This window comes from Panthera uncia, chromosome B4 (genome assembly GCF_023721935.1).
Source record: "Panthera uncia isolate 11264 chromosome B4, Puncia_PCG_1.0, whole genome shotgun sequence".
NCBI lineage: Eukaryota > Metazoa > Chordata > Mammalia > Carnivora > Felidae > Panthera > Panthera uncia.
Window position 1 is genome coordinate 59,180,259 of NC_064809.1, and position 27,243 is coordinate 59,207,501.

The 27,243-nt window shown below is 39.6% G+C and overlaps 1 protein-coding gene across 10 annotated transcripts in view; it reads left to right on the top strand.

Moving 5' to 3' along the window:
- PPFIBP1 (PPFIA binding protein 1) overlaps positions 1-27,243 on the top strand; it is a 172,094-nt gene that overhangs the window by 97,400 nt on the left and 47,451 nt on the right. For all 10 annotated transcript variants that reach the window (XM_049627178.1, XM_049627183.1, XM_049627182.1 and 7 more), the window contains 2 exons: positions 14,991-15,089; positions 18,227-18,432. In XM_049627178.1, the coding sequence (XP_049483135.1) occupies positions 15,026-15,089; positions 18,227-18,432 (270 nt within the window). In that variant the 5' untranslated portion in view covers positions 14,991-15,025. The remainder of the gene's footprint in view (positions 1-14,990; positions 15,090-18,226; positions 18,433-27,243) is intronic.

The following is a 27,243-nucleotide window of genomic DNA, read 5'->3' on the forward strand; positions in this document are numbered from 1 at the left end:
TGTGTGTGTGTGTGTGTGTGTGTGTGTGTGTGTGTGTGTGTGTGTGTTTTAGAAAGTGGGGGGAATGTGTGAGCAGGGGTGGGGGCAGAGGGAGAGGGAGAGCACTCAGTTTCACAACCATGAGATCATGACTTGAGCTGAAATTAAGAGTTGGATGCTTAACTGACCGACCCATCTAGGTGCTCCCCATGCTTTATCTATTTGTCTGTGAGTGGACACTCAGGTTGTTTCCCTATCTTGGCTATTGCAAATAATGCTGCAGTGACCATGAATGAGGGTGCATGTGTCTTTCTGAGTCAATGTTTTCAGTTTCTTTGGATAAATTCACAGAAGTGGGATTGCTGGATCATATGGTAGCTTTGTTTTTCATTTTTTGACAACCTCCACAGTTTTCCATAGTGGCCACACTAATTTACATTCACACCAAAGGTACATAAGGGTTTTCTTTCTCTCCATATCCTCACCAGCATTTGTTACTTGTCTTTTTGACTCTAGCCATTCTGACAAATGTGAAGTGATATCTCATTGTGGTTTTGATTTTCATTTCCCTGAAGATTGGTGATTTTGAGCTTCTTTTCATGCACCTGTTGTCCATCTGTATATCTTCTTTGGAATAAATGCCCATTTTTAAAATCTGATTTTTTAATTTTTTTGCTATTCAACTTTATATATTTTGGGTATTAACCTCTTATCAGATATATGATTTACAAATATTTTCTCCCATTCTGTAGGTTACCTTTTAATATTATTGATGAATTCCTTTGCTGTGCAAAAGCTTTTTCACTTGATATAGTCCCACTGGTCTAATTCTGCTTTTGTTGCCTGGGGGATTTTTTTTTTTTTTCCTAATTATGAGATGAGTAGATGGCAGCCAGACTGGAGTGGGGAGAGGGGAAAGCAGTATGTAGGGACCACTCATTTCAGGGGTGTAATTGTGAAGAGTCAGAGCTAGATCTGTAACTTATGAAGGGCAAAGGTAAGGATTTGGGAGTTTTCTGCTGGTTTGTTTTGGCTAGGATTTTTAGGTCCAGAAGATTTTTGACATTTTATTGGTTGAGCAGAAGGGAATAATTGAAGATGAAAGAGAAAGAGGGAGCAGTTCAAAAAAAAGGCTGGGATGAGATCAAGAATAAGGGTGGCAAGTTTTCTTAGGACAGAAGATGGGAGAAGACAAGTAAGTATACACTTAGAGGAGAGCTCCCTAGGATTCTCTGTCCAGTAGGGTATGAAGTAATCTACTGAGTTTAAGCGTGGGCAGGAATAGGAATAGACTAGGGGAGAATTTTGTAGGGATTCTTGGAGACAGCCATCATGAAGAATGTGATAGGGAGGGAACTAACGATGCATGCGGGGATTGATGAGTAGCACCAAGTGTCCAGTCACGGTTAGATAGCAGGCATTGGAAGTGGAACCCGCTGGGCTTTCTCTAGCAACACTGGTTACAGCTGACTCGAGACATAGCCAGGAGTTTCTTGGGGAAAAATACATTTTTGATACTATATTACCTTTTTTTAAAAATTATCTTAACGTTTTATTTATTTTTGAGAGACAGAGTGCAAGTGGGGGAGGAGCAGAGAGAGAGGGAGACACAGACTCTGAAGCTGAGCTCTCAGCACAGAGCCTGACACGGGGCTTGAACCCACGAACGGTGGTGGGATCATGACCTCAGCCGAAGTAGCTGCTTAACCGACTGAGCCAGCCAGGCGCCTCAATACTATATTACTTTTTACCACAAGGCAAAATTTGAGGCATCCTGAGATTAAGATAATTTAAAGAAAGACTTTCCATACGCAGAATAAAAATAGCAAAAATATAAAAACCAAGTATCTTGTTTCTTTGCCTTGTTTTTAAAGCTTAAGCAAGCACCATGTTACCCCAGTCATTTAGAATGTCCAAGTTTGGGGTTGGCACTAGAAAATAATCCAGATGCCGTACTTGGCTAGGGAAAAAAGGTATGTCTCTGGTGGGTGTGCTCACTTAACCGGTCTGTGCAATGGACTTGATTGGATGGTGAATGCAGAAATTGGGGGTGTTCATGTGAATGAAAACTCCTCAGTGCTTGGAACAGTAGTTTCTGGCATGTGGTGGGGATGTGATAAATACTCTTTGAATGAACATGTATGTGTATCAATGAATGTATACATTTTTTCATGTCATTTTGAAGCACTAGTTCTGTATACAGTAAAATATGAAAAATCCTGATTAATATTTGCCATTTGGTAGCCTTGCCCTAGTTATTCAACAGATAGCACATTCTCTCTTGAAAGGTATGGGTTACCAGAACTTTTATTAAAATGAAAAAAAAAATTGGGTTGATGATCTAAAACACAAAATTGCCAAATAAGTCCATTAATGTACCATTCTTTCCTGTGCAGCACTCTATAGGAGGGAGAGAGAGAGAGCGAGAGAGCGAGCGAGGGAGAGTATAGCATGCTTTACGGTGATTAATGAATAGTTTTGTGTTGGTGGATATAAATGATTATTCATTTATTTATTGAATATTTACTGAGCACTATATCCTGAGCTAAGCTTGGTAGAAATTATTAAGAGTAGGACCTTAGTTCTTAAAAAGCTCACTCAAGTAGAGACTCTATTCCACAGGCCTAGTTAAGTGAGCCTACCTGCCAAGTATAGCATCTAGTAGAGACAACTAATGATTCCATATGGTACCTGGCAATAGAAGTATATATATATATATATATGCAAAAGGAGTGCTATGGGAGTGTTTGATGCCATAGTCATGAATTTTGCTTGGGTGTTCTGCCATGACATATAGCTTTCACGTACAAGATGCTGGTGTTTCGTTTGGCTTTAGTGCAAAAGATAGCAGGTGATGACTCCATGGATGATGATTTAGTAGTTCTTGCTTCCTTCCTTTGATAGGTAGAGGAAGTACTTGTCATGCTCAGATTTGGGAGTAGGCAGGTTAGTCACCTCAGTAAATGGCCACCCCATCCTTCTATGGAGTAGGCCACAGCCCTTGAGTCCTTTCTTTTTCCCAAGCAGTGTATCAAATTGTGTTAGCTTTTCCATCAAAACACACACAAGGTGATAAAAGTGTTGATATCTTATTGGGGGTGTGTTATGTAGGTGTGTGCATTCATCAGAACTCATCAAACCGTACAGTTAAGACCTGTGCATTTCACTGTGTGACTTCTCTTCTCCCCTTATACAGACTACATGAAGCTACATCAAGTTCTCCCTTCTGGCCATTGTACTGGTTGGTTGTTTCTACATGGAAGCTCTTCCTATATAGTCATGTGACTTTCCCCCTCACCTCTTTTTTTTTTTTTTAAGTTTATTTATTTATTTTGTGAGAGAGAGAGGGAGAGAGAGAGAGAGAGGGAGAGAGGGAGAGAGGGAGAGAGGGAGAGAGAGAGAGAACAAGTTGGGGAGGGGCAGAGAATCCCAAGCAGGTTGCACGGGAGCCAGACATGGGGCTTGATCTCATGAATTGTGAGGTCATAACCTAAGCCCAAATCAAGACTCAGATGCTCAACCCACTGAGCCACCGAGGGCCCCTCCCCCTCACCTCTTACCAAGCTTTGCCCGGCATCATTTTATCATTGGGGTCTTTCCTGATTAGCATATTAAAATTGTGACTCCCTGTCATTCCCTTTCTGCACAAAGAGCCATCACAATGTATAATTAAGAGCATGGGCTCTAGAGTTGGGTCTGTCTGGCCTCACATCCTTCTTCTAGCTGTATGACTTGAGTGTCTTTCTGTGGCTCAGTTTTATAACCTATAAAATAGGGCTAAATATTTGTCAATAGGATTATTGAGAAGATTCAATGAATTAATACATGAAAAGCATGTAAAACAGTGACTGATACATAGTAAGTTAATGTTAACTTAATTCTCCTTTGCTTTGTTTTCCCATATCACTTATCACCATATCATCTACTGTATATTTAAACTATTTGCTTATAGTTTCTTGCCATTAGAATAACAGCTTTTACTCTTTTTTCTTCTCCATTTTCTTTTTTTCTTTTTCTTTACTGTTATACCCTCATCACTTACATAATAGGTACTCAGTAAATATTGTTCAGGGTATCTTGGTGGCTCAGTCAGTTGAACGTCCGACTCGATTTCGGCTCAGGTCATGATCTCAGGGTCATGTGATCGAGCCCAGCGTCCAGCTCCACGCTGAACATGGAGCCTTCCTAAGATTCTTTCTCTCCCTCTCCCCTTCCCCTGCTCTCTCATACAAAAGAAAAAAATATATATATATTGTTTAGTCAGTGGGTGAACGTGCATATAGGAGAGGATTCTGTGGACTGTCAGGAGGCTGTGGGATGGGTTGGGGCAGGGGTTCACCGACATTTCCTGCATTTGGCCGGATAGTAAATACTTTAGGCTTTGTGAGTTACAACTACTCATTCTGCCGCTGAACGTGCAAGTAGCCACAGATGATATGTGAACGAATGAGTGTGACTTTGTTCCAATGAAACTTTATTTACAGAAACAGGTAGTGGGCCTGAGTTGGCTTATGGGCTATAGTTTGTCAGCTCTTGTGTTGGGAAATAATTTTTGGCCTCACTTTCCTGATTCTCTTTACCCCTCCCCTAAGACATCTCCCACTGCAGCAGTTAGTGCTAGTCATTCACAACTGAAATAGAAATAGTTTGCAAAACATTGTATCATCCATCAATTAATACTTGATTGGGGACTCATTAATTGTACAAAATTTTCATGTCTTTTTAATATTTTAATAGTGAACAACAGTGTTAAGAATATATTTTGTACTTTCAGCTATATCATTTCAGGGCCCTGTTTTTCTTCTTTTACAATAACTTTTTTTATTTTAGTTAATACACAGTACAGTATTGGTTTCACAAATGGCTCTGGCTTGGATTTTTTTCCTCCAGGAGCTGAAGACTTGTCTGTTATGGCCAGAGACATATATGCTATTAAAGAAAAAGATGACCTTCCACTTACTATACAGCCAAGAGTGTAACTAATTCCTCATTGAAACAAAACCAACAGAAATTATCCACTAGACAGTTTAGTTTTTTAAATTATTATAGAGTCTTATTCCTCCACAAAACTGTTCCCTAGCCCACAATTTTTACCATTCTCCCCAATCCATTTGGTATGCTGGCGGGATTCTTTCATTTTTAAATACAGTACATTTTTGGCCATGTAGTATTAGTGACAGACTATGAAGTTTTAGCATGAACTATGTAGCCTTTATTGCTATAATTAAAACCAACTGGATCAGAAATTAAACGTGTTTTGCTGCTGTGATGCATCATAAGAATATTCTGTATTTTTTTTAATGTTTATTTTTGAGAGAGAGAGAGAGAGTGAGCATGGGAAAGGCAGAGAGGGAGGAAGAGAGACAATCCCAAGCAGGGTCCATACTGTCAGCACAGAACCCTATGCGGGGCTCAAACCCATGAACCGTGAGATCATGACCTGAGCTGAAATCTAGAGTCGAATGCTTAACCAACTAAGCCACCCAGGCGCCCCTGCTGTGATGCATTGTAATTAGACAAAGAAGTTCAAGTATATGACTGCCACTGATAATAATTTTACACAACCCAAATGGTTTTTGTTTCACTTCTTCTGTTTCACTTCGAATTTAAGCACATGTCATCGTCAATGCTAACAGTTTTCTGTTTGTCATTTAATTATTTTAATCATGTGACATGTGTGCAGAGAGAACCTGAACGGTGCTCCCCAGTTGTTGGGTTTCTCTTGCTCCCCATGCTGCCTGTTCTCTCTCTCTCTGTGATCCACGGTTGCAGTTTCCAATCTGAGTACTGGGTACACACTTTCTCCCAAGACACTTGCCTGGTGTGTCCTCCAAAGCACTGCTTCTCCAGCCATCTCTGGTAAAGGACCAGTGGTTTTTTTTTTTTGTTTTTTTTTCTTATTTCCAATTCATCATGGATTGATTTTGTAAAATTCAATTTTAAAAAATTGGGTGGGCCAGCAAAATGATCACATAATTGGATATCATAGCAAGGTCCAGTTGCTATAAGATTTTCTAAATACTTAGTTTCTGAACTTAACTCATAGTTGACCGGTGACAGTTAATGAACAAGTTCACAGACCACATTTTAAGTCGTTGCACTATAGAGCAGTCTTTCTCAAGTGTTTTTGACCTAGTGTAAGATATACTTTCTTCTATCATGATGCAATACATATGCATGCATGCCCCCCAAGCTCCTTCCCCATTATGCTGATACCATGGGAATGTCAGCTACCTAAAGGCAGAGGTATTTTTCTTTTTTTGCTCGTACCTGGCACATGGTAGGCCTTCAGTTAATATTTATTGCATACAGATGTGTGTATATATAACTGAATCAAAAGTTTCACAAAACAATACTTAACCTTTTCTTCTTGTGGGACACTCTTGATGTTTTCTATTTTATTCAAATGTTGATTGCAATGTGCTAAATTTATTTCACCGCCTTCTGATTATAGGGGTCATGACCCACAGTGTATAAAACATGCTTGTCCTTTCCCTCCCTCCCTTCTAGAGCTTTGAGTAGCTATTAACCCTCTCCTGCCCTCCGCAGGGTATCAGTCTGGATTTCTGATATCCCAGAATTGCTTACTTCTTGCCAGCTAAGGCTAGGTTGGTAGACCTGGCAGAAAACTAGGAGACAGATGAGTCTCCGGGTTTGTAAAAGCTAAAAAGAAGAGATGCGTGAGGGTTAGGGTTAGAGTAGCTAGAAAAGTCAGAAGTTAAAACCTGTTCAGGCCCCCTAATACTCCTCCATCCTGTTGGGAACTCAGTTTGCAAACTCTTATTAGAAATAACATCATCCCAAAGTTGCACAATGGCTTTGGTTCACCTACGTTTTGAAGAGTGTGAAAATTCACTTTGTAAGATTGTAGGTGATAGCAACCATCAGATTTATCCAAATTTCTCTTAAGAGTCAGGGTGAGGAAATAGGTTTTTGACATATGCAGCTACGAGGAAGGTCACACTATTCGCTGCAAACAGGATACAGGAGCTAGAGTCATTTTGACAGAAGCGTACCTGTTTGAGGAGCCGCTGGAACACGGCACCACGCTGGAAGCCTGCTGTCTGCCACACGAGATACTGCCGATACACAGCTTAGTCGAGGAGGCAAATATTATAAAATTAGGGCTCTGTGGACTCATGCCCGGGGTGCTCTGAGAGAGGCAACAAGGCCTTGGCAGCACGGATCCCCAAGCTGAATCTTGAGACTAAGTGTCCCAGGGCATACAGGGCGGTCCGAGCAGGGAAGGAGCAGCTCTCGTGACTGCACGGAGGCTCAGGGACGGGTATGTTGTGCAGCATGCTAGGCAGTCAGGGCTGCACACGCTGGAGGTAGGTATGTAATCTGCTTTGGAAGCTCGTGAGAAGGGTCAAGGTTGGTGGTCTGAGTCAGGGCTGACTAGCCTTTTCGTGAATACCTATGGGGAACAACATGGGTTTTGGGTTCAAACCTTACTTCTTGAGTGACCTTAGACAAATTCACAACTTCTTCTTGCAGTCATTATAGCTAACGATAGTTAGATCAGGAGAAATGGGACAGTCTTCCACCTTCTCACAAGATCTTCAGATTTACTGATATTTAGTACAGTCAGTTTTTCAAATAGTAGCAACATGCTTTTATTCAAGAAGTAAAGGATCTTGGCTTATTGTGTTCACCTTTTTATCAATTCCCTTGTAGTTATTCCTAAATATTAATATAGAGCTGAGAAGCTCGTTTCCTTTTATCTTGTCCTGTTTTCCCTTGGTGTTTCATTTATTTACTTACCAATGTGGCCCCATCATCTTTTGGCTCTTCATATTAGTGAGCAAGAGAAGTAACTTTGACTAAGGCACAGTCATTAATACTTGCACTTTTATGCTGTGCCTCACAAACTCTCTGTGAGAGGCCATCCCATTTTCTGAGTGCGTGTTTTTGTTTATGCAGGTGGTTAAAATAAGTATTTTCTTATTTGGTTTGTAAATATTTGGTGAGACCTTGGTGTGCTTGAGGTCATGACAGAAAAATAAAGTATTTAAGACAACATATCATGGTCAAGGGTGTTTGAAAATCCTATCGTCTACAGATATGGATGAAAAAATTGTAAATATCTTATTATGGAAAATCTCAAATATATGAAAGTGTAGAGAGAATAGTGTGATGTTATCGCATGTACTTATCAGTCACTTTCAACAATCTTGACTAATCTTGTGTCATTTATATCTTTACCCTTCTTCCCTTCCTGTTTATTATTTTAAAGCAAATTCCAGATGTCATATTTTATCAGTGAATATTTTGCTAATAACTTCTAAAAAAGTAAGAACTCTTAAAAATAATTATTATAACTTAAAAACTAAAATAATCCCCTAATATCATCAAATATACAGTGTTCACATTTTCAATGATATCATCAATATTATACTTTAGAGTTTGACAAATTAACATTTTTTTAACGTTTATTTATTATTGAGAGGGAGAGAGAGAGAGAGAGAGAGAGAGAGAGAGAGTGTGAGTGGGGGGAGGGTCAGAGAAAGAGGTAGACACAGAATCCAAAGCAGGCTCCAGGCTCTGAGCTGTCAGCACAGAGCCCAGTGCGGGCTTGATCTCAGAAACCATGAAATCATGACCTGAGCCGAAATTGGATGCTTAACCAACTGAGCCACCCAGGCGCCCCTGACAGATTTTAAAAATTATGTTGAACATTAGATATCACCCCTACTGCCAACATCCCCAGTCTTTCTGTTTTTGGCACTTCCTGGGCACCTTGACCTCCACTTCTTGCCATTGTTGCCTTTTCAAGTGATTCTGAATTAATTTTACAGGGATGTTAGAGCAGATTGGAGGTGAAAAGGATTTGGGCTAATAGAGTGGGGAGGAGAAAGTATGTGATGACAGATGCATAGCAGAGAACCAGAAAACAAGGAGGATTGCATAAGAATCATAAAATGTTACAGGCATAAGGGCTTAATAGTTGAAGTTTAAAAGGAGAGTTACCGGGTTGAAACCTGAATTGTTTATTCAGAGCTGTTATTTTTGGATCAAAAGAAGCAGTGACTGGGGAGAGGAGCTCTTCCCTTGTTTACCTTGGTCGCCAGTTCAACCTCATCTTGGGTGGAGCTTGTTGTCCCAAAAGGAAAGATGGGTTCTTATGCTCTAGCACAGTGAGTGAGTGTGAATCAGAATCACCTGCACAGCCTGTAAAAACCTCCTAGAATTTCTCATTCAGTAGGTTTTGGGTGGACTCAAGGATTTGCATTCTAACTAGGAGCAGGTGAGGCTGCTGCTGGTCCAGGAACCACACCTCGGGAATCACTGATAGTCCGAACTACTCAGTCTTTTCATTTTTAAGACATTTTATCTTTGCTGAGACTGTATTGCTGCATACCCTGGGAATATTGTATAATTGATTAACATCCCTAGTGAGCATCTTGGGAGGAGAAATTGATGAGAAATCTATGAGTAATTTATATGAAAATATATATTGTTTTCATAATGACTATATAATAATATGGCACTCCACCAGCCTAGTGGAATGTTTGTAAACATTCTCTTAACATAAAGGATTTCTTCTTCTAAGTGTCTTGATCTCTGTGAATTGTATCTGTCTCTGGGCATGAATTAGAAGTTCTCTTCAAACCTAAATATTTGAGCTAAGGAAAGCAGAGAAAGCTAGGATAAATGGCATTCTTACCCAAGTTTAGAACAAACTTACTAATTTTCTTAGTCTTTTTTTCCTTCTTCACAGAGAGACTGGGAAGTGAGCCTGACCTAAAACATCAGTCAGTCAGCAACCCAGCAAAATGTGGTTTTCTGCCAACTCTTTAGCTACCACGCCCATTGCTGGAACTTTCCTTAATATTTTATCCCATTCAAATCTACTCTAAATGGGTCCTGACCAAGCTTGAAATATACCCAGAACCTGCTTTTCTATTGAGTCTTTTTTGTGTGTGTGTCCTTTAATATATGAATGTTATCCCCAGAAGATTGCTTTTCCAAGACTTCTCTAAATTTATTTTTATTGAGCCATTGGAATAGGAAACCACTAGACTAAGGACTTCTGCAAATAGCGCTGATCTGTTTGTTTACTTTAGTTTTTTTTAATGTTTATTTTGAGAGAGAGGTGGAGGGGAGAGGCAGAGAGGGGGGAGAGAATCTGTCTGTCAACGCAGAGCCTGACTCAGGGCTCCATACAATGAGATCATGGCCTGAGCCAAAATCAAGAGTCAGACCCTTAACCAGCTGAGCCACCCCACCCCAAGATGGCTGTTTAAATCACCCAACAAATAGGGCTTTCCCAAGTTTGAGCCATGACATTGAACCCAAACCCCTCTCCTTTGTTGTGGTAGTTATATTTTCTGGTATTTTTTTCCCTTCAGCAAGTCATTCAAAGAAGTACATTATTAGCTCTTTAGAGTTCAGAAGTGAATTTGCTATCATATGAAAATTATTGGATGTTGAAGTTTTAATCTAAATGATTTGTGGACCCACAAGACCAAATTATAATCAGCAGGTTTCTGGGTAGGCAATGAATTAGAACAAAGGGACTTGGATATTTGGAGTCTTTTACTTTGGACCTCAAGTGTATAATTGGATTATTCATTATCTTTGATTTATGACATCATTATAAGTCCATGCATTTGCTTTTTACATTAACCCTTTTATTTAGTTCATTTTAAAACTACAGTCTCATTTTTTTAGTTAAAAAAATTTTTTTAATGTTTATTTTGAGAGAGAAAGTGGGGGAGGGGTAGAGAGAGGGAGAGAGAGAATCCCAAGCAGGCTCCACACTGTCAGTACAGAGCTGGATTCGGGGCTTGATTTCAGAAACTGTGAGATCATGACTTGAGCCGAAACCAAGAGTAAGGTGCTTAACTGACTGAGGCAACCAGCCGCCCCTCTACAATTTCATTTCTAATTGATAACAGTCTTTACCAAATTTTAAAATTTGAGATGAAATTTACATACAGTGAAATGCACACATCTTAAAGTGTATAGTTTGATGAGTTTTGACAAATGTATAAGCTTGTGTAACCAACCACTCAATCAGTATATTGAACAGGAACTCCCCCTGGCCCCCCCCCCCCCCCCCCCCCCGATCATTTGCCATTTCCTGCAAGTAACTGTCGTCTTACTTTCTATCACTGTAGATTGCTGCTTGTTCTTGATTCATATAAAAGAAATCTTGTAGTACATAGTTGTTCATCTCTGGCTTTTGCTCAGCATAATGTTGCATGTGTCAGTAGTTCAGTCTTCTTTATTGTGGAGTAATTTTCCACTGTATTGGGAGTAATATTGTATTAAGTGTGTAAGGATCTTTTTAGAACAAGGGATTTTCTGAAGCCTTTTTATTTAGCCTTACTGTTTTTAAAAATACTTTTACCCAGCCATGAAAGTTGACATAGTTTTATCAACACAGATGCTCATTAAATTGGGCTGCCTCTAAAATAACTCAAGCCATGGGCAAGTCAGAATTTTAATAAATATGGAAATTCTATTTTAATATTAGTCCCACTTCAGTTTGCTGTTCTTAACTCTTCGGTGTAGTCCTTTGAAGTCCAACTGGAATTTTTTGAGACTTACTTTGTGGCCTTGCATATATGGCCCATCCTGATGAATATAGTGGATTTGAAAAGAATGTATATTCTGCATTTTGATTTTTTTTTTTTAGTATAAATTGATTTAGGTAAGGATGGTTGATTATATTGTTCAAGTTTTCTATGTTATTACTGGATTTTTCCCCCCTACCTTTGCCATTCCAAAAGAGGGGTGAAAAGGAAGAACAAATGACAGGTGGGACAAACAAAAAGGACAGGACTGTACACTTACATCTAACCATATCAACAATTACATCAAATACAAATGACTTAATTTATGTAATTCTTCTTTAATTTTGTTGGGTTCTGCCGTATGTATTTGGAAGTTCTGTTATTAGTTGCAAAAATATTTGTGATTGTTACGACTTCCTGATGAATTGACTCATCGTTATAAATATCTCTTTCTAGTGATACTTCTTTGTTGAAAGCTATTTTTCTTATATTAATATAGTCACTCCTGCTTTATTAGGCTTACTATGTATATATGATACTTCATTTTTCATCCTTTTACTTTATATTTCTTTATATTTAAAGTACATCTCTATTAACCGCATATAGTTAGGTTTGTCTTTTTTTTTTTTTTTTTCTTTTCTTTTTTCTTTTTAGCCAGTCTGATAATCTCTGGCTTTCAATAGTGTTCATTCTGTTTATATTTAATGTAATTATTTATATGATTGAATTTAAAGCTACCATCTTACCATTTGATTTCTATTTCTCCCATCTGTTTATTGTCCCACCATTACTGCCCTACTTTTGGATTGACGATTTTCTTAGTATTCCATTTCACTAACCCAGTTGGCTTTTTACTTACATCTCTGTAGTTTGTAATTTTAATGGATTATATCATATATGCTTAGCATAGCCTACCATGAATTAGTATTAAGAAGTTTACCCCCTTCTTTCCTTTGAGCCAATAAGATTTTGATAGCTAGGATCTACTCTGTATCCCAAAAAGATATATAAATGTCTATCTCATGTATTATGGTTCCCTTTACTCAAGAGCTGAATTCCCTCCAGTTTCTACCAGCTTGTGTTTGCTCTCCAGTTTCTTCAAAACTGTTTTTATACTTTATCCAGTGTTTTGTATTGCTATTTGTGGGAAGGTTTGTCCAATAAAGTCTATTCCACATTATCAGAAGTGAAATTGCCATTTTGTCACTTTTAATGATGTACCAAGCACTCTTCTGAAGCTATTACCTAACTCAAAAACTTGACAGTAACCTTTATTCATCTATATAACTCTTCTTCTCAGTCTATCCCCTCTATCACCCGATATCCCTGACTTGAGTCATCCACCATCCTGAATTTCATGTTGCCATTTCTTCTTTTCTTTTTGTTTAGTTATGTTGAATCTGTATGTATTTCTAAAATCTATTTATATTTGTATTGTTTTAACTTACAAAAATTTTGCTGAATTTATTGGAGACTTATAATTTGCTATTATACTATATAGATTTGATCATACTACACGTATATTACTTTGGTTTGTTTTGACAGCTGTATGCAATTCCATTGTGTAAATATACTAGTTTATTCATCTCCTCTTGTGTTGGACATTTGGTTTGTGTCCACATTTTCAGTCCTATGAACATTTTTGTATGTTCATGATTATGTACTTCGGAGTAAATATTGTTAGATTGAAAATTAATGCATTTAATTGTAGATGATAATGCCAAACTGTTATTCATAAAGTTGTTAAGCCATTTCACATTCCCACCGCCATTCCGTAAGAGACTCTGTGAGGCTACATTTTCTGTAATACTTGGCAGTGTCAGTTTGTTGTTGTTTTTTTTAACCAGTTGACTGGGTATAAAACGGTATCACATTGTTTGTCTAAAACTCCTTGTACTAATGACATTAAGCCTCTTCCTATGTTTATTAGCTGAAGGTGTTTTCTGTTATACGTCTGTTCGTGTCAACCCTGCTTCCTTTTTTTAATTGATTTGTAGAAATTCTATACTTTAAATACCATTGAACTAGACCATCTATTCATGACTACTTTTCTTTTTAATTTTTTTTTCATTTATATATTTTTGAGAGACAGAGACAGAATGAGAACGGGGGAGGGGCAGAGACAGAGGGAGACACAGAATCCGAAGCAGGCTCCAGGCTCTGAGCTGGCAGCCCAGAGCCCAATGCGGGGCTTGAAACCCATGAACTGTGAGATTACGACCTGAGCTGAAGTTGGACGCTTAACCGACTGAACCACCTAGGAGCCCCTATACATGACTACTTTTCATTTGTTAAAGACGTGTTTGGCATTTGCATCCATCATTCTCTCAGACTACCCTATTTAATTTGCAAACCTTTCCATTTTTCCTGCTCCATTTTTCCCTTTTATCACATACTACATTTGCAATGTTGTATACATTTTTATTAGCTATTTTACATGTAGTAGTAGGCTGCTACTACATGTTAAGTATAGAGGTTGAGAATAAGCATTTATAAATATTTATTGCAGATAAACAAATAATTATTGCTTTAGGCCTTTTGGGAGAATTTACATGGGTGCTTAGTCTAGTATCTGAAGTGCATTAATTAATATTGGAAATCACATAGCCTTGACTTTTTCTTGTTAATAATCAAATTTTTTGCCAAGATAATTTCAATTATATTTTTTCACAGGTAGAAGAATGAGTAGATTGTGGCATAATTTCAGCATAAACCTATTTTTCAGATAGACTCAGATAAACAGAAATTTAATATGTATTATATAAGACCTAGATTAAAACCTGGTGTTTGCTCTATATTGGCTGTGTTTCTGTTGCAAAAATCAACAGACATCTTTGATATTATCTATCTAATGGAGACAGGTTTATTCATTTCATAGAGTTGTCATGATTAAGGATTATGAGTAATTTATGTAAATGTATAGGGACCACTGTAGGCACTCAGTACATGGTAGCTGTTGTTATATTACAAAATCCCAGTAGGTGTGTGCAAGTGTGTTTAGTGTATATGCTAATAAACTCTTCTTGTAGGCACGTCTTACGAGACGGGGGGTGGGGGGGTGGGGGGCGGGGAGCCAAAATTGGAAGAGCAGAAATTGGGTGGCGCTGGTGCAGGGAGAAAAAAATCTGTCCACTGAGCATTGCTGATGGCCCCTCAGGAAGTTTCCATCAATATCTTCAATGCTTTTCATTGAGACTTAGAGCTCTGTAGAGTATAGCATGGAAACCATTCTATTGGCTGTTAAACACCTTGAGTGCAAGAACTGAAACTTCCTTATTTTATTACCTAATGGAGCATGTGCTCTTGCAGGACGGTAGACGGTGGGCCACAGCATGTTAAGCGAGCCAGGTCATTCAGCTCTGCCATTTCAGAAGCTCTCTCTCCGTGTTTGACATCTAGGTGGGGTTGCAATTTGAAGTTGAGTTACCATACCCTCCAGGAAGCACGTGTCACGTAAAGGATGTAATGGCGACATCATTGCTTTTTCAGCTCTAGGTTGGAATTTGCCCTTGACAGATAACAACATGATGAGTGATGCAAGTGACATGCTGGCTGCGGCGCTGGAGCAGATGGACGGGATTATAGCAGGTAATCTGCGTCCTCTGAAAGGTGGCATCACCACATTGACTCTGCGCTCTTGGCTTTTTCATTACAACACTTTTATTCCCTTTCCACTTGCTTATTTTCATGTATTGGCTGCCTTTAGATTCCACATAGTTGCATCTTGGTCCCTCTTCTCCATTTTACACATTTGATTTTAAAATGCCAAATTCCATTCCATCCTAGGTTTCTGACTCAAGGATAAAGAAACAGCATCTCATGTGATTTCTGTGCAGGTAGTCTGTGGACCACACTTTGGGGGATAATGCTCTACCCTGTATCCACGGATGTTCTGATCTGTTCCCTGATCACTTTCCCACCAATGACTCTCACTTTGTATTTGCTTTCTCAGTTCTCTGCTAAGCTTCAGGTCTCTAACTGCCAATCAGGTACTCCTTTGAAATAGCCTATATGCATATCCGTGTCATCATGTACAACTTTGAGCTCATTATCTTTCCTCAGAAGCCCCTCTAGTAGTCTTTGTCTTGTCTAATTTCATAACCTTCCATCCACACAGTTTCCTAAATAGAAATTTAAGTCATTCTAGACCTTTGTCCCTCATTGTCCCTATTTAAGTCAAGTTCTATCCATTCTACCTCTTTTCTGCCGTTCCCTTTTATCCTCTCTAAAACCTGTCTTGTCTGTGCTTACCACTGTCTGGCTTTATCCAAGTAACCCTCACGCTTGATGTTCTTGAGGCTCTTGCTTTCTCGCTCTAGTCCGTCATTCTCTGGACCACCAGAATGTCCTTTATGAAACACACATCTGGTTGTATTACTCCCTTGTTAAGAACCTTCAGCAATTCTCTATTATGGAGATGGAGCAAAAACAGTGTAGACCATTGCCTCCTTGTTTTCTCTTCATGACCAAGGAGACTGACTAGCAGGTGAACCCTTTCAGTCCCTTGTGGTCTTCCAGGGGTAGTGGCTACCTAAGGTCTCATGTCACATTTTGTATTTTGTCACAGGAGAAATACATTTATGTATTTAGGAACTTAGTGTAATGAAGAGAAGGTTGAATGGGCAAGTGGGTAGGTAGGTCAGGATCAAGGTGGAATTTGGCTTCTACCACTTCTTAGTTCGAGCTGTCTTGGCCCCCGTTGCTTACTTTTCTGGACATAAATTTGACCCTGCTCTGTTTTAGTGGTTCAGAGAAACCAAAGGTGTTTTCTTGTCAGAGGGTCTTCTCTTGAGGGAAGTGGCAGGTCACACTTTGGCCTCCTTTGTATATCCCGGAGACCAGATTTCATGTTGACCTCCTTTGTAGATTAGACTACATCTTGAATACTGTATTCAGTGCTTGGAATATCAGTTTCAAAGAGGTTATTGGTAAACCTTACCTAGAGGAGGAGGTGACCACGAAGGTAAAGAGTTTGACAGTCACATCTGGCAAGGAAGGAACTGGTTAAGTTTAACCTAGAAAAGTATATTCTTGCTCAGGGCATGATATATACTGTCAAACAGTTGAAGGACTGCTAGATGTCTTTCTCTGTCACAATTTCAAAAAATATAACCAGAACCATTTGTAAACTGTTACCAGAGGTTATAACCTTATACTCTTAGTAGAACTCAAGTCAAGAGAAGTGGTATTTCTAGGACAGTAGTTGAGGCTTTATATTTTACATACTCCACTAGATGAATGTGTTTGTACCTTAGCCCTGGCAGGGCTTGAGGGCCAACATTAGCGTTCTTAAGAAAATCAAATTTCCCAGGTCCTACCTCACAGTGAGTCCGTCAAGTAGCTTTGTGGGTAGAACCTGGTTTATGTTCTCAAATTAACATCGGTAGTTCTCCTCCTCAGGTAGGAGGGAGGGGGGAGATAAGACTACAAATATTTTGAGGAGTTTTTCTAAATATGCATCTCTCCCCCATCCCCACCTGTTTTGTGATGGAGACTTAACAGAATGGAGGGTCAGTGTGGGCACATCTGTTTTTAATAATATTAATCAGGTGATCCTAATGCTTAAAACTGCTGGAATAGGACTTTTTAATGCTTTCCTGTTCCTCCATTTCCCTGACAGACTCTCCTCAATTTATATTTTTCTGGATTCTCTTCTCAGCCTTACATGGTTCTGGAGGAGATTGATTCAGAGGGTTATGTGAAGCATTTAGCAGTGGGCCTAGGATATCAATGGTTACCATTATTGTGGTTCAACGCAGGTTTGGGTCCAAATCATTTGGTCCAGTATTAAGCAATGTTGGTGGGATGGACTAACTGAAAGAGAATTCCTCTCCCTACCGTTAGAATTGATCAAGTTGTATAGCCACTGGAGAGAGAATTTACACATTGGTTCACAGTTTTCTTCCAATTAGAAGACCTTTAGATTAATATGGTGATAGCCTAAATATAGTAATTATTGATACTTAAGTATAAAGCTAGTATGTATAGTTGATAGACCAGGAAATAAAAATCAAAGAGATGAAGAGGATATATATGCATGCTTTCAGAATGGGCTGTGGGTTCGTTATGTGGTTTTTAAGTAGTAGAGTGCTTTCCCTTGTAAGTAATAGGAAACAAAAATGGCTGTAAAACTTTTTTAAGCTGATATTAGCAAGAGTATTTGATGTTAGGCTGCAAACAAAATCATGGGAGAAAATGTTTATACACACAGGCTCATGCATTTATACACAAATGTATATATGTAATTCATTGAACTCCCCCAAAGTTTAAATTCTGGTAAATTAACTGGGAGCTGGCCCTGTTACATTTGACATTATGCTATGCAATTTCCACCTCAATGTGCAACCTCTCTGCAGGGAATTTCAAGACTTTGGGAAACTTAAAATTTGTATTTTCAGCTGTTCTGCTACCTTCTTAGCAGAAAGTACCTTATTTCCATGAGGTCAGCACATCCTTCACCAAAGCCCATCACATTCTTACCATACTACCCGATTGGCCTCTCTATTAGGTATTTGATGATTGATATTTACCATCAATTATATGGTTTTATTTTTGTACCAAGAATCTATGACTTGGAAAGATTTTCATGACTGAATTATTTTCTTTTTCTTGTTGCTTGTTTTGATTATTCCTCACTGTGACCTGACTTGCTTTGGTCTATTATCTAAATCCTGTTTAGATAAATCCTGTTGCTCTCTGTGATTTTTTTCTTTTTTTTAACCTAGGTTCTAAGGCCTTGGAATATTCCAATGGAATTTTTGATTGCCAGTCTCCCACCTCCCCGTTCATGGGAAGCCTGCGAGCTCTGCACCTTGTAGAAGACCTGCGTGGGTTGTTAGAGATGATGGACACAGATGAGAAGGAAGGTTTGAGGTGCCAGATCCCAGATTCAACAGCAGAAACACTCGTCGAATGGCTTCAGAGTCAAATGGTAGGTGTCTGCACGTTACAAATCCCATGCTGTGAGTCTTTTGTTGCTTATTTCAAAATTTAGAATGTAAAATAGTGGATTCGAACACGAAAAAAAAAAGTATAGGGCAGCAGGTTTGCTGTGATTTTATCCCTTAATGGATCCTAATTCTCTTTAAGGGTAATTTTTTAAAAAGTACTGTTAGTGTACATTTCACGGGTCTCAGGAGTTCACCTCCTGATTTTGCCCATAAATGTGGGCTAGCTTTCAAATTTTGCTTGGATGACGTGCCGTGGCCTAAAACAAAGAGTCCTATACGGGAAAGAACCTTGCGCGTGATAGATGCTTCCTCAGTAATAATGGGAAGTTCACTGTTAAAGGACCCAGTAGCAGTTCTAAATAGGAAGTAGGGTGCATAGACGCCTCCAAAAGCAGCGGAGCTCTGTAGCAGTATTTGATATGAAGTGCCATCTAGTGGTGTGTGGTGGTCATTTCAGTGCCTGTGCTTGAGTTAAACTGTAGAATTGGACTTTAAATGGTGCTCTTATTCATTTGAACAATGAGGCCTCTTTCTAGGCATCCGTCTCAAAAGCTGGTGGTGTGCCCGACGTGCCCTTTCCCTGAACACAATGGTAAATACCATGGTGTTAATATGTGTTGACCAAATACAACCTAAAGAATGTCGCTAAAAATACTCAAAGGAGAAGACAGGAAATGTGATCATTTTGTAGGTTATACACTTAAAAATGGTAAAAATGATACATTTTATGTGTGTATTGTACTACAACCAAAAATAAAAACATTAATAGGGTGATAAAATTGGGGGTTGGATGGTATTTTGGCATTTACAGATGCTGGTGCTGGAGACCACAGATCTGAATTTTTATTTTGGCTCTGACCCTTAGAAGCTTGTATGATTTGGGGCAATTTTTTTAAGCTGTTTGTGTCAGTTTCCTCATTTGTAAGATGAGGGAATGATAGTTTCTGCCACATAGGGTTGTGAGTCCCTTGAATTAATTTATGAGTGCTTGTCAGTGAACCTGGTAGATGATTAGTCAAAAAAGGTAATACCTCAGAATGGATTGAAGGGAGTAGAGGGAAAACCACGGGGTCCCTTTGCAAAGAGGCCAAGAGAGGGTTGGCTCCAATTACTAGGGGAGTTAGGTTACACATTACTCATACATAATTCACTTTTTTTTGGGGGGGGGCGGGGAGAGGGAGAGAGAGAGGGAGAGAGAGAGAGAGAGAGAGAGAGAGGGGGGGAGGGGCAGAGAGAAGGAGGCAGAACCTGCAGCAGGCTCAAGGCTATGAGCTGTCAGCACAGAGCCTGATGCGGGGCTCGATCTCATGAATGGTAAGATCCTGACCTGAGCCAAAGTTGGATGCTTAACCGACTGAGCCACCCAGGCACCCCTGTGGTTCACTTTTTTGACAGAAGTACAGACATCTCTCTGACAGAAGTACAGACTGTGGAGAAGCTTCCACAATATTTTAGAAGCACTTATTACTGGTTACATAATTAAGATTTCATTTAGGTTTAATGATAGCCAACTTGGGAGTCCACATACTGAAGAGTAATACTTACCTTCTTAGTGCAACTGGGCATTGGCATTTCTAATTATTACTTTGTCTGGGCCAGGGAGATCCCCTGGTTTCCTGTAGGATGCTGGTTATTCCTTCTCTGCTAATTTCTACCACCTATTTAATTGTTTCATATGATCAGAAGCTGGATAAGAAAAAAGAGAAAATTGTAACACTAGTAGTTTGTTACTGATGAAGGGATATTAAATCCATAAGAATGAATTTGCTTCAAGATAGCTATAGCTGTAGCCTTCTAAACATGAAAAATTTTCTTTTAAGACTCAGAAGTTCCTCTCTGTGGTAAAAAACAAATCTATTGAATATGCCATGTTTGTTCAATTACTGAGGTAGAATTCTCTGTTTTGATTGTGAAATACTATCATGTTAATACAAATATTGATGGAGAATTACATGCTTTATCAAGCTCCAAGTTTAAGAGGGCAGACAGAAAAAATATGTCGAACTGTTTGAGCCAAGCAATTAGTTTCTGTTTACTTTAGGTCTAACTCAGTGAGTTGCCGAGAGAATTCTTATAGTGCTTTCTCCAGTAGACACAGTTGAGGATCGTGACCTTGATTAGGTCATGCAGTCCCAAAAGTGTCCGGTTATTTGACAGTTTTAATAGGAGGCATTCTCAAAATCAGCAGAAATTACAAAAATGTAGTTTTCAACAAAGCTAGTGAAAATGTGGCTGGCAGAACTCCAAGTCAGGCGTCATGGCCCATGAGATAAGTAAGGAGAAGTGCACTGCTTCTGACCTGAGAAATCACCACAGTATGTTTCTGTCTTAATCCTACATTAAAAAAAAGGCAGTATTAATTCTGAGTGTACCTTTTAAGAAAATTTGTGTAACCGGTTTCAGAAAAATAGAAACACTCGTGGGGGTACCTGGGTGGCTCAGTCGTTTAAGGCTCTGACTCTTGGTTTCGGCTCAGGTCATGATCTCCTAGTTTCGTGAGTTTCGAGCCCCACGTTGGTCTCTGTGCTGGAGGTGGTGTGGAGCCTGCTTGGGTCTCTCTCTCTCTCTCTCTCTCTCTCTCTCTCTCTCTGCCCTTCCCCCACTCACACTGTTTCTGTCTCAAAATGAATTAAAAAAAATAAAAGAAGTAAATAAAAACACACATTATTTAAAGAGTTCAGATGTGGGGCATGTTCTGTCCAGGGCTGCTGGCTATTCTCCCCAGGTCCCTGATGCTCAGCTCCGTGACCCATTGCAACACTGCCATCCTTGGATCCCCTGCTGCTCTCTGGCCAGCTTCTCTTCTCATGTGTGCCTCTGGGGGATGTTTTCTCAAGCCTTGGTAAACAAGGTACATTCAGATTGTATTCGGTACGTGGTCACAATTCTCTGAGTTATGCAGCATCTCGCTGAGACATCCTAGCTAAAGTTAAAGCTGCTCTTCCCCTCTGGTACCAGGCTTCTGATAAACTCCCATGAAAAGTGTCCACAGGCACAGGAAAGCAAGTGGACCGAGTCAGCAGAATTCTTGAAGGAAGCCAGTGCAGTGTGATAAGCGAGAGATGCACTTTGAATGAAAACCCTGGCCACCAATGTTGGTTAGGATTGAATGGAAAGAGACTTGTCTGTTATTTCATGAAAGTGAGCAAAGAAAGAGGAAGTGGCAAGGAAAATAGGGACAGTATTTTTTCTTCATCTCAAGTTAGCCCTTCTCAAAGTAGAAGATTCTCTTGCTGTATCTGCATCTGGTCACATAGCTGGCTTTCAGCAAATGTTGAATAAATGAATGAATGATGTTGAATGAATGAATGAATAATTCTCCTACTAGAATAGGAGCTGGGCCTTAGCTCCTAGGCCTTCATCTTCTATTCTTCATCCTTCTGTAACTCAGAGGGCTTTGGCATATTCTTGGTACTGGGATAATGTAGTCTCCACATAAACCCCTCTCCCTACTTTGAGCATAGTGGTGCACATGAAAACAAAGTGAGGAAGGGCCAGTGCCCATCTTCCCTACTCAAGTGAGGTGTCTAAAAGAATCTTTCGGAAGACACTAAAGAAATCCATCTCACTCACCCTGTGCTGGCCGTGGCTGCACAAATAAGGAGCTGTGCATGCATTAGCTGCATCATGGGCTAGCCAGTGTATCTTGGCACTTGATATTTTGGCAACAGAGACACCCAGATACTTCAAGGGAGGCTCCCTCCAGATGTTTCTAATGAAAACAGCAGATGAAAGCGCTTGGCATCTGCTGTTCTTGCAAGTATTTGAGATGTAGCTCTGTTTTTGGAGTCATGGATCTTAGAAGCTGGCCTACTGCTGTGGTTCGTCTCACCCCAGAGCACTGGATTTTGCTCCAGTTGGCTGTCGAGTTAAGAAGATGTTTTGTCTCTGGAAGACAAGTACTGAGAAAATTAAAACGTAGAAGTAAAAGCCGTAGTCTGATTTTTGACCACATCTGCAGTCTTGGAAAGAAGAGAGTGTATTCAGGCTTATTCTGAGCTTCTGTCTTTGATGAACTTCCTGACAACACTGAATAAACTGATGTCTTTCCTGGAAGAGGGTCATGATTGGGCTTTTTGGGTGTGATGAAGTGTATATGAGATTGATTTCTCCCTTTGGTTTCCTTTTTGAGCAGAGATGAGATTTTGGAATAGAGGGCTTTCCAAAGAGGTTGTCCTTGTTGCCTTGGCATCGTTTTTCCTTTTTAGAGCCACAACAGAATCTTCAGAGGGAAAAATAGATGGAATGTTTCAAGACTGACCAAGTCAGAGGTACAGTAGATAGTAAAAGGGGCACCAGCCAACCAGACAGGATGCTCCAGTGGCCCCGAATGGCAGTGGTGTTGCCCCGAGATAATTACAGCACAAGGATGAAGCCTCACCACCCTCATTCCATCATACTTGGTGAGAGGAAAGGGAGCAGAGTCTTGCAGCCTGGTGGCATGATTTCCAACGTTGTTGATACCATATTCTTTGATTCTATGGTCGGTAGTGTGGGAGATGCTTTCTTGTGCTGTTGAACCCCGGTAAAACGTTGACTGTGATGTTCATGGCTTTCAGGTCTTTCTCAGTCTATTCTACAAGAGTGTCTAGTAGAGAGCAGGCAATGAATGTATGCATGCAGCAGTAGAGAATGTCTGCATGCAACTGATTAGGAGGCATGAGGACCTTGTGTGAGATGTTTCCTTTGGTAGCTGGAGATAACATTTAATTAGAAGAGCTTTAGTGGGCTGTGCCTTCCTTTTTCTTTCTTGATCCTGAATTTTTTTTTTAATGTTTATTTTTGAGTGAGAGAGAGAGAGAGAGGGAGGGAGGGGCAGAAAGAGGGGGACAGAGGATCCGAAGTAGGTTCCAGGCTCTGTACTGACAGCAGAGAGCCTGATATGGGGCTCGAACCCACGAACTGTGAGATGATGACCTGAGCTGAAGTCGACGCTCGACTGAATGAGCCACCTAGGTACTCTTTGATACTGAATTTTTAAAAATGTAATCATGAAATCAAAAACTGTATGGCAGTTTTTAAAACTAATTTTCAAAGTAAGTATGTTGACCTCGATGGATAGTATGTAGATGTTGGAGGGGGGCTGCTGCGTGTGTGTATGTTATAGTACTAGTCTATTTCTTAACATTTGTTGTCCTTATAAAATTGAGCCGATGTTCTTTTCCCCATTTTAATTTAGCTACTCCCTGTTGTGTTTTGGGAATGTTCTATTCAAAATGAATTCTGTGCTACAACGTAAGTAACTATAATTGTGGCAAATCACTACTTGTGTGTTGATTTTGGATTTAGACAGGACAACAGAGCTTAGGAAAGAACAAAGCAAAATGAAGTTTGGGGAGAAAAGGAAGACAACTGTAGACTAATGCAAACCAACAGAACTAAGAAAATCAAAGGAAAACACAGTATGATGCTTTCAGAAAAATAATGGGCAAAATGTTCTTGTCTACTTTGAAATAATACCTGTTGGTACTGTGTGATGGGCATATAAAGTTTCATCATGCTAGTCTCTATTTTTATATATATATATTGAAAATTTTGTATAATAAAACATTTTTTGAAAGGGAGGCACATGAGACAAGATGCTAACATTTATTATATCTTTATACTTGATTGTGTGTATATTTGATAATTAAAAGGAAATTAGGGGTGCCTGGGTGGCTCAGTCAGTTCAGTGTCCGACTCTTGATTTCAGCTCAGATCATGATCTCATGATCTCAGGTCCGTGAGTTTGAGCCCCACATTGGACTCTGAGCCTACAGCACAGGCCTGCTTGGGATTCTCTCTCTGCCCCTCCCCTGCTTGTGCTCTCTTTCTCACTCACTCAAAATAAATAAACTTTTTTAAGAAAGGAAATTAACACTAAAAAGAACTTCTATTTAGGTGGTGATGGGTGAGGTATATTGTGACTCTAATGTTATTTGTAGCACCTGCCATGTGAATTCAGGCAATTCATATTCCTAGGTGTGGTTCCTGACTAACTCTAAGATCTCATAATTCTGTAAGAAATAGAACTTTTCAGACATTTTCCCCTCATCATGCCAGGAAAATCTGGCAAACACCATGAGTTCCTTGATTAAAGTATGCTTATTACAGTCCCGCTGGATCCCCTGCCCTTCCCTCCCGAGTGTCCCACACCCACCTCCACATGCACTGCTAGCTGGATATGGTATTGAAACACCCAAGTTGATTCCAAGTTTGACTTAAACTTTCAGGTGGACTAAATGTAGTCAGTAAAGGGTTGCATCATGAGTTAAAGTAGAAAGAGTTATTCTGAAGGCATCTCTGGGATTTTGAGTAAGGTAATTTGGGCTGGTGTTCAATGCTCTGGATGCCCAATTGACTCAACAGGAGTTTATACTAAATATGTTTTTAATTATATGCTACGATTTTTAATTTTTAAAAAATGTTTTATTATATGCTAACTAATTTGGATGTAAATTTAAAAAAATAAAAAAAATTTAAAGAAATGTTTTATTATTTACTTTTTGAGAGAGAGAGACAGAGCATGAGCAGGGGAGGGGCAGAGAGAGAGGGAGACACAGAATCCAAAGCAGGCTCCAGGCTCTGAGCTGTCAGCACAGAGCCCAATGTGGGGCTCAAACTCATGAACCATGAGATCATGACCTGAGCCAAAGTCAGATGCTTAACTGACTGAGCTACCCAGGTGACCCATGTGCTCATGATTTTATAAGAATCTTGGAAGAATCAAAAGAAATGTACGACATTTTTGCACTGAGGGACTGTTAGGAAGAATAAGTGACCAGCTGTCATAAAATCACTAATAAATTATCCATGGCAGAATATGATGAAAAGCTAAATTGTGAAGGACAAGACCAGACACAGAAGGGAAGCCTGTGGAGGGGGAGAAGAGAATATGGCACAACATAAGGAGGAGGGGGTAGGAACTGGATTGGTAGGAACTTTGAAAGATGGATTTGTAGAGGCAAAAAGGAATGGGGGGGGGGTGAGTACAGTGGTGGACACAAAGCCTTGGGGTAGATGTTGGAGAAGGAGAATGGAAGATAGTTCATTAAGAGGAAGAAACTGAGAATGGTAAGGATAGAGGTGATCATTGTGAGTCTCAGAGAAGCAGGAAATTAAGGTTCCAAAGTATACGTGGAATAATGAGCTTTTTTAAAAAAATTTTTTTAAAAATGTTTATTTTTGAGAGAGAGAGAGAGAGAGAGAGTGAACACGTGCACGAGTGGGGGAGGGGCAGAGAGAGGGAGAAACAGAATATGAAGCAGGCTCCAGGCTCTGAGCTCTTACCACAGAACCTGACATGGGGCTCAAACCCACAAACCGTGAGATCATGACCTGAGCTGAAGTCAGATGTTTAACCAACTGAGCCACCTAAGTGCCCCAATGATGAGCTTTTAGAAGGAGTTAAGACTCAATTCCCCCAAGATTGGCAGGGGGAAAGAAAGGAAAGATGTTGGAGGCAGTATATACATTATCCTTTGGAGAACACATTACATAAGGGGGTTCATGCAAGATAGTCTCAATTACTAAAGTCCAGTAAAAAGGCTCTGGGAACACCTCCTAAACATGGTAGGAAGAGACAATACAGACTTGAAGTTGACCATGGAGGACATACCAGGTTGTAGGGAAACATGAATGAAAGACTTGCTGAGATGTAAGAAAGCTAAGTTAAAACCAAGCGTTCATTCATCTTTCATTCATCGGATGTTTATCGAACACCCCTCATTGTTCATTCAGCTCATTTGGTTCGTACTCATTGTATGTCAGATGCAAAGACAGACGTACTCACAAAGAATGCAGTTTGTTGGAAGAGAGGGACGTATGTGTAGCCAAGTATAACCTAGTCCATTCAGTATGATGCCTGCTGTGGTGAGGGTTCATCCGGATGTTGTAACTGGCATGTGAGTGAACAGGTAATTCAAGGAAGACTTGACAGACAAAGCTCTAATTGAACTGGACTTTAAAGAATGAGGAAAGGGTGGGAAATACTGTCCATGCAGAAGGAACAGAATTAGTGTGTGAGAGAGCATGCCATGTTTGGCTTTTGAGTGGTCTGGTAGGCAGAGCATGAGAGTCGGAGGGAAAAAAGAGGTGGTAGGATATTTGCCCGATGGAATTTACCTCTAACATTTATAAGGCAAAGGTAACAAAATTGGCAGAAATATAAATAAATGTGTGAACAAAATAGACCTTTACCTACTTGAATAGATCAACACAGGACTTTAAAATTATGCAACTACTCCATTGGTGGCTCTTAACTTTTGCTTCATTTTGCTATAGTGACTTTTAATGTTTTTTTTTTTTTGATTACTCAAGCATTATGAACACTCATAAATATCAGTAGTCTTGAGAAATGTGAGTATGTTCATTGTGAGTCAATTTTTAGTAATTTAATTTTTTTAAGTTTATTTATTTTGAGAGAGAGGGAGGGGGAGAGAGGGGAGGAGTGGGAGAGGGGCAGAGAGGGAAAGAGAATCCCAAGAAGTCTCCACTGCCAGTGCAGAGCCTGATGCAGGGCTCAGTCCCACAAACTGGGAGATCATGACCTGAGCCGAAATTAAGAGTCGCTTAACCAACTGAGCCACCCAGGTGCCCCTAGTATTGTGATTTTAAGATAATTTTGTGATACTGATTTTGGAACTTCTCCTTTCCATATCATATGTAGTAGCTTCACAAAACATTTGTAGGACTTGCTATAGAAACACTTCTAATCTTTCTGTAATTTCCTTCAGTCAGAAGGAATAATGACTTTTACTTTTTGTCCTCATTGAACAGAAACCTTTTTTTTTTTTTTTTTTTTGTCTATCTAA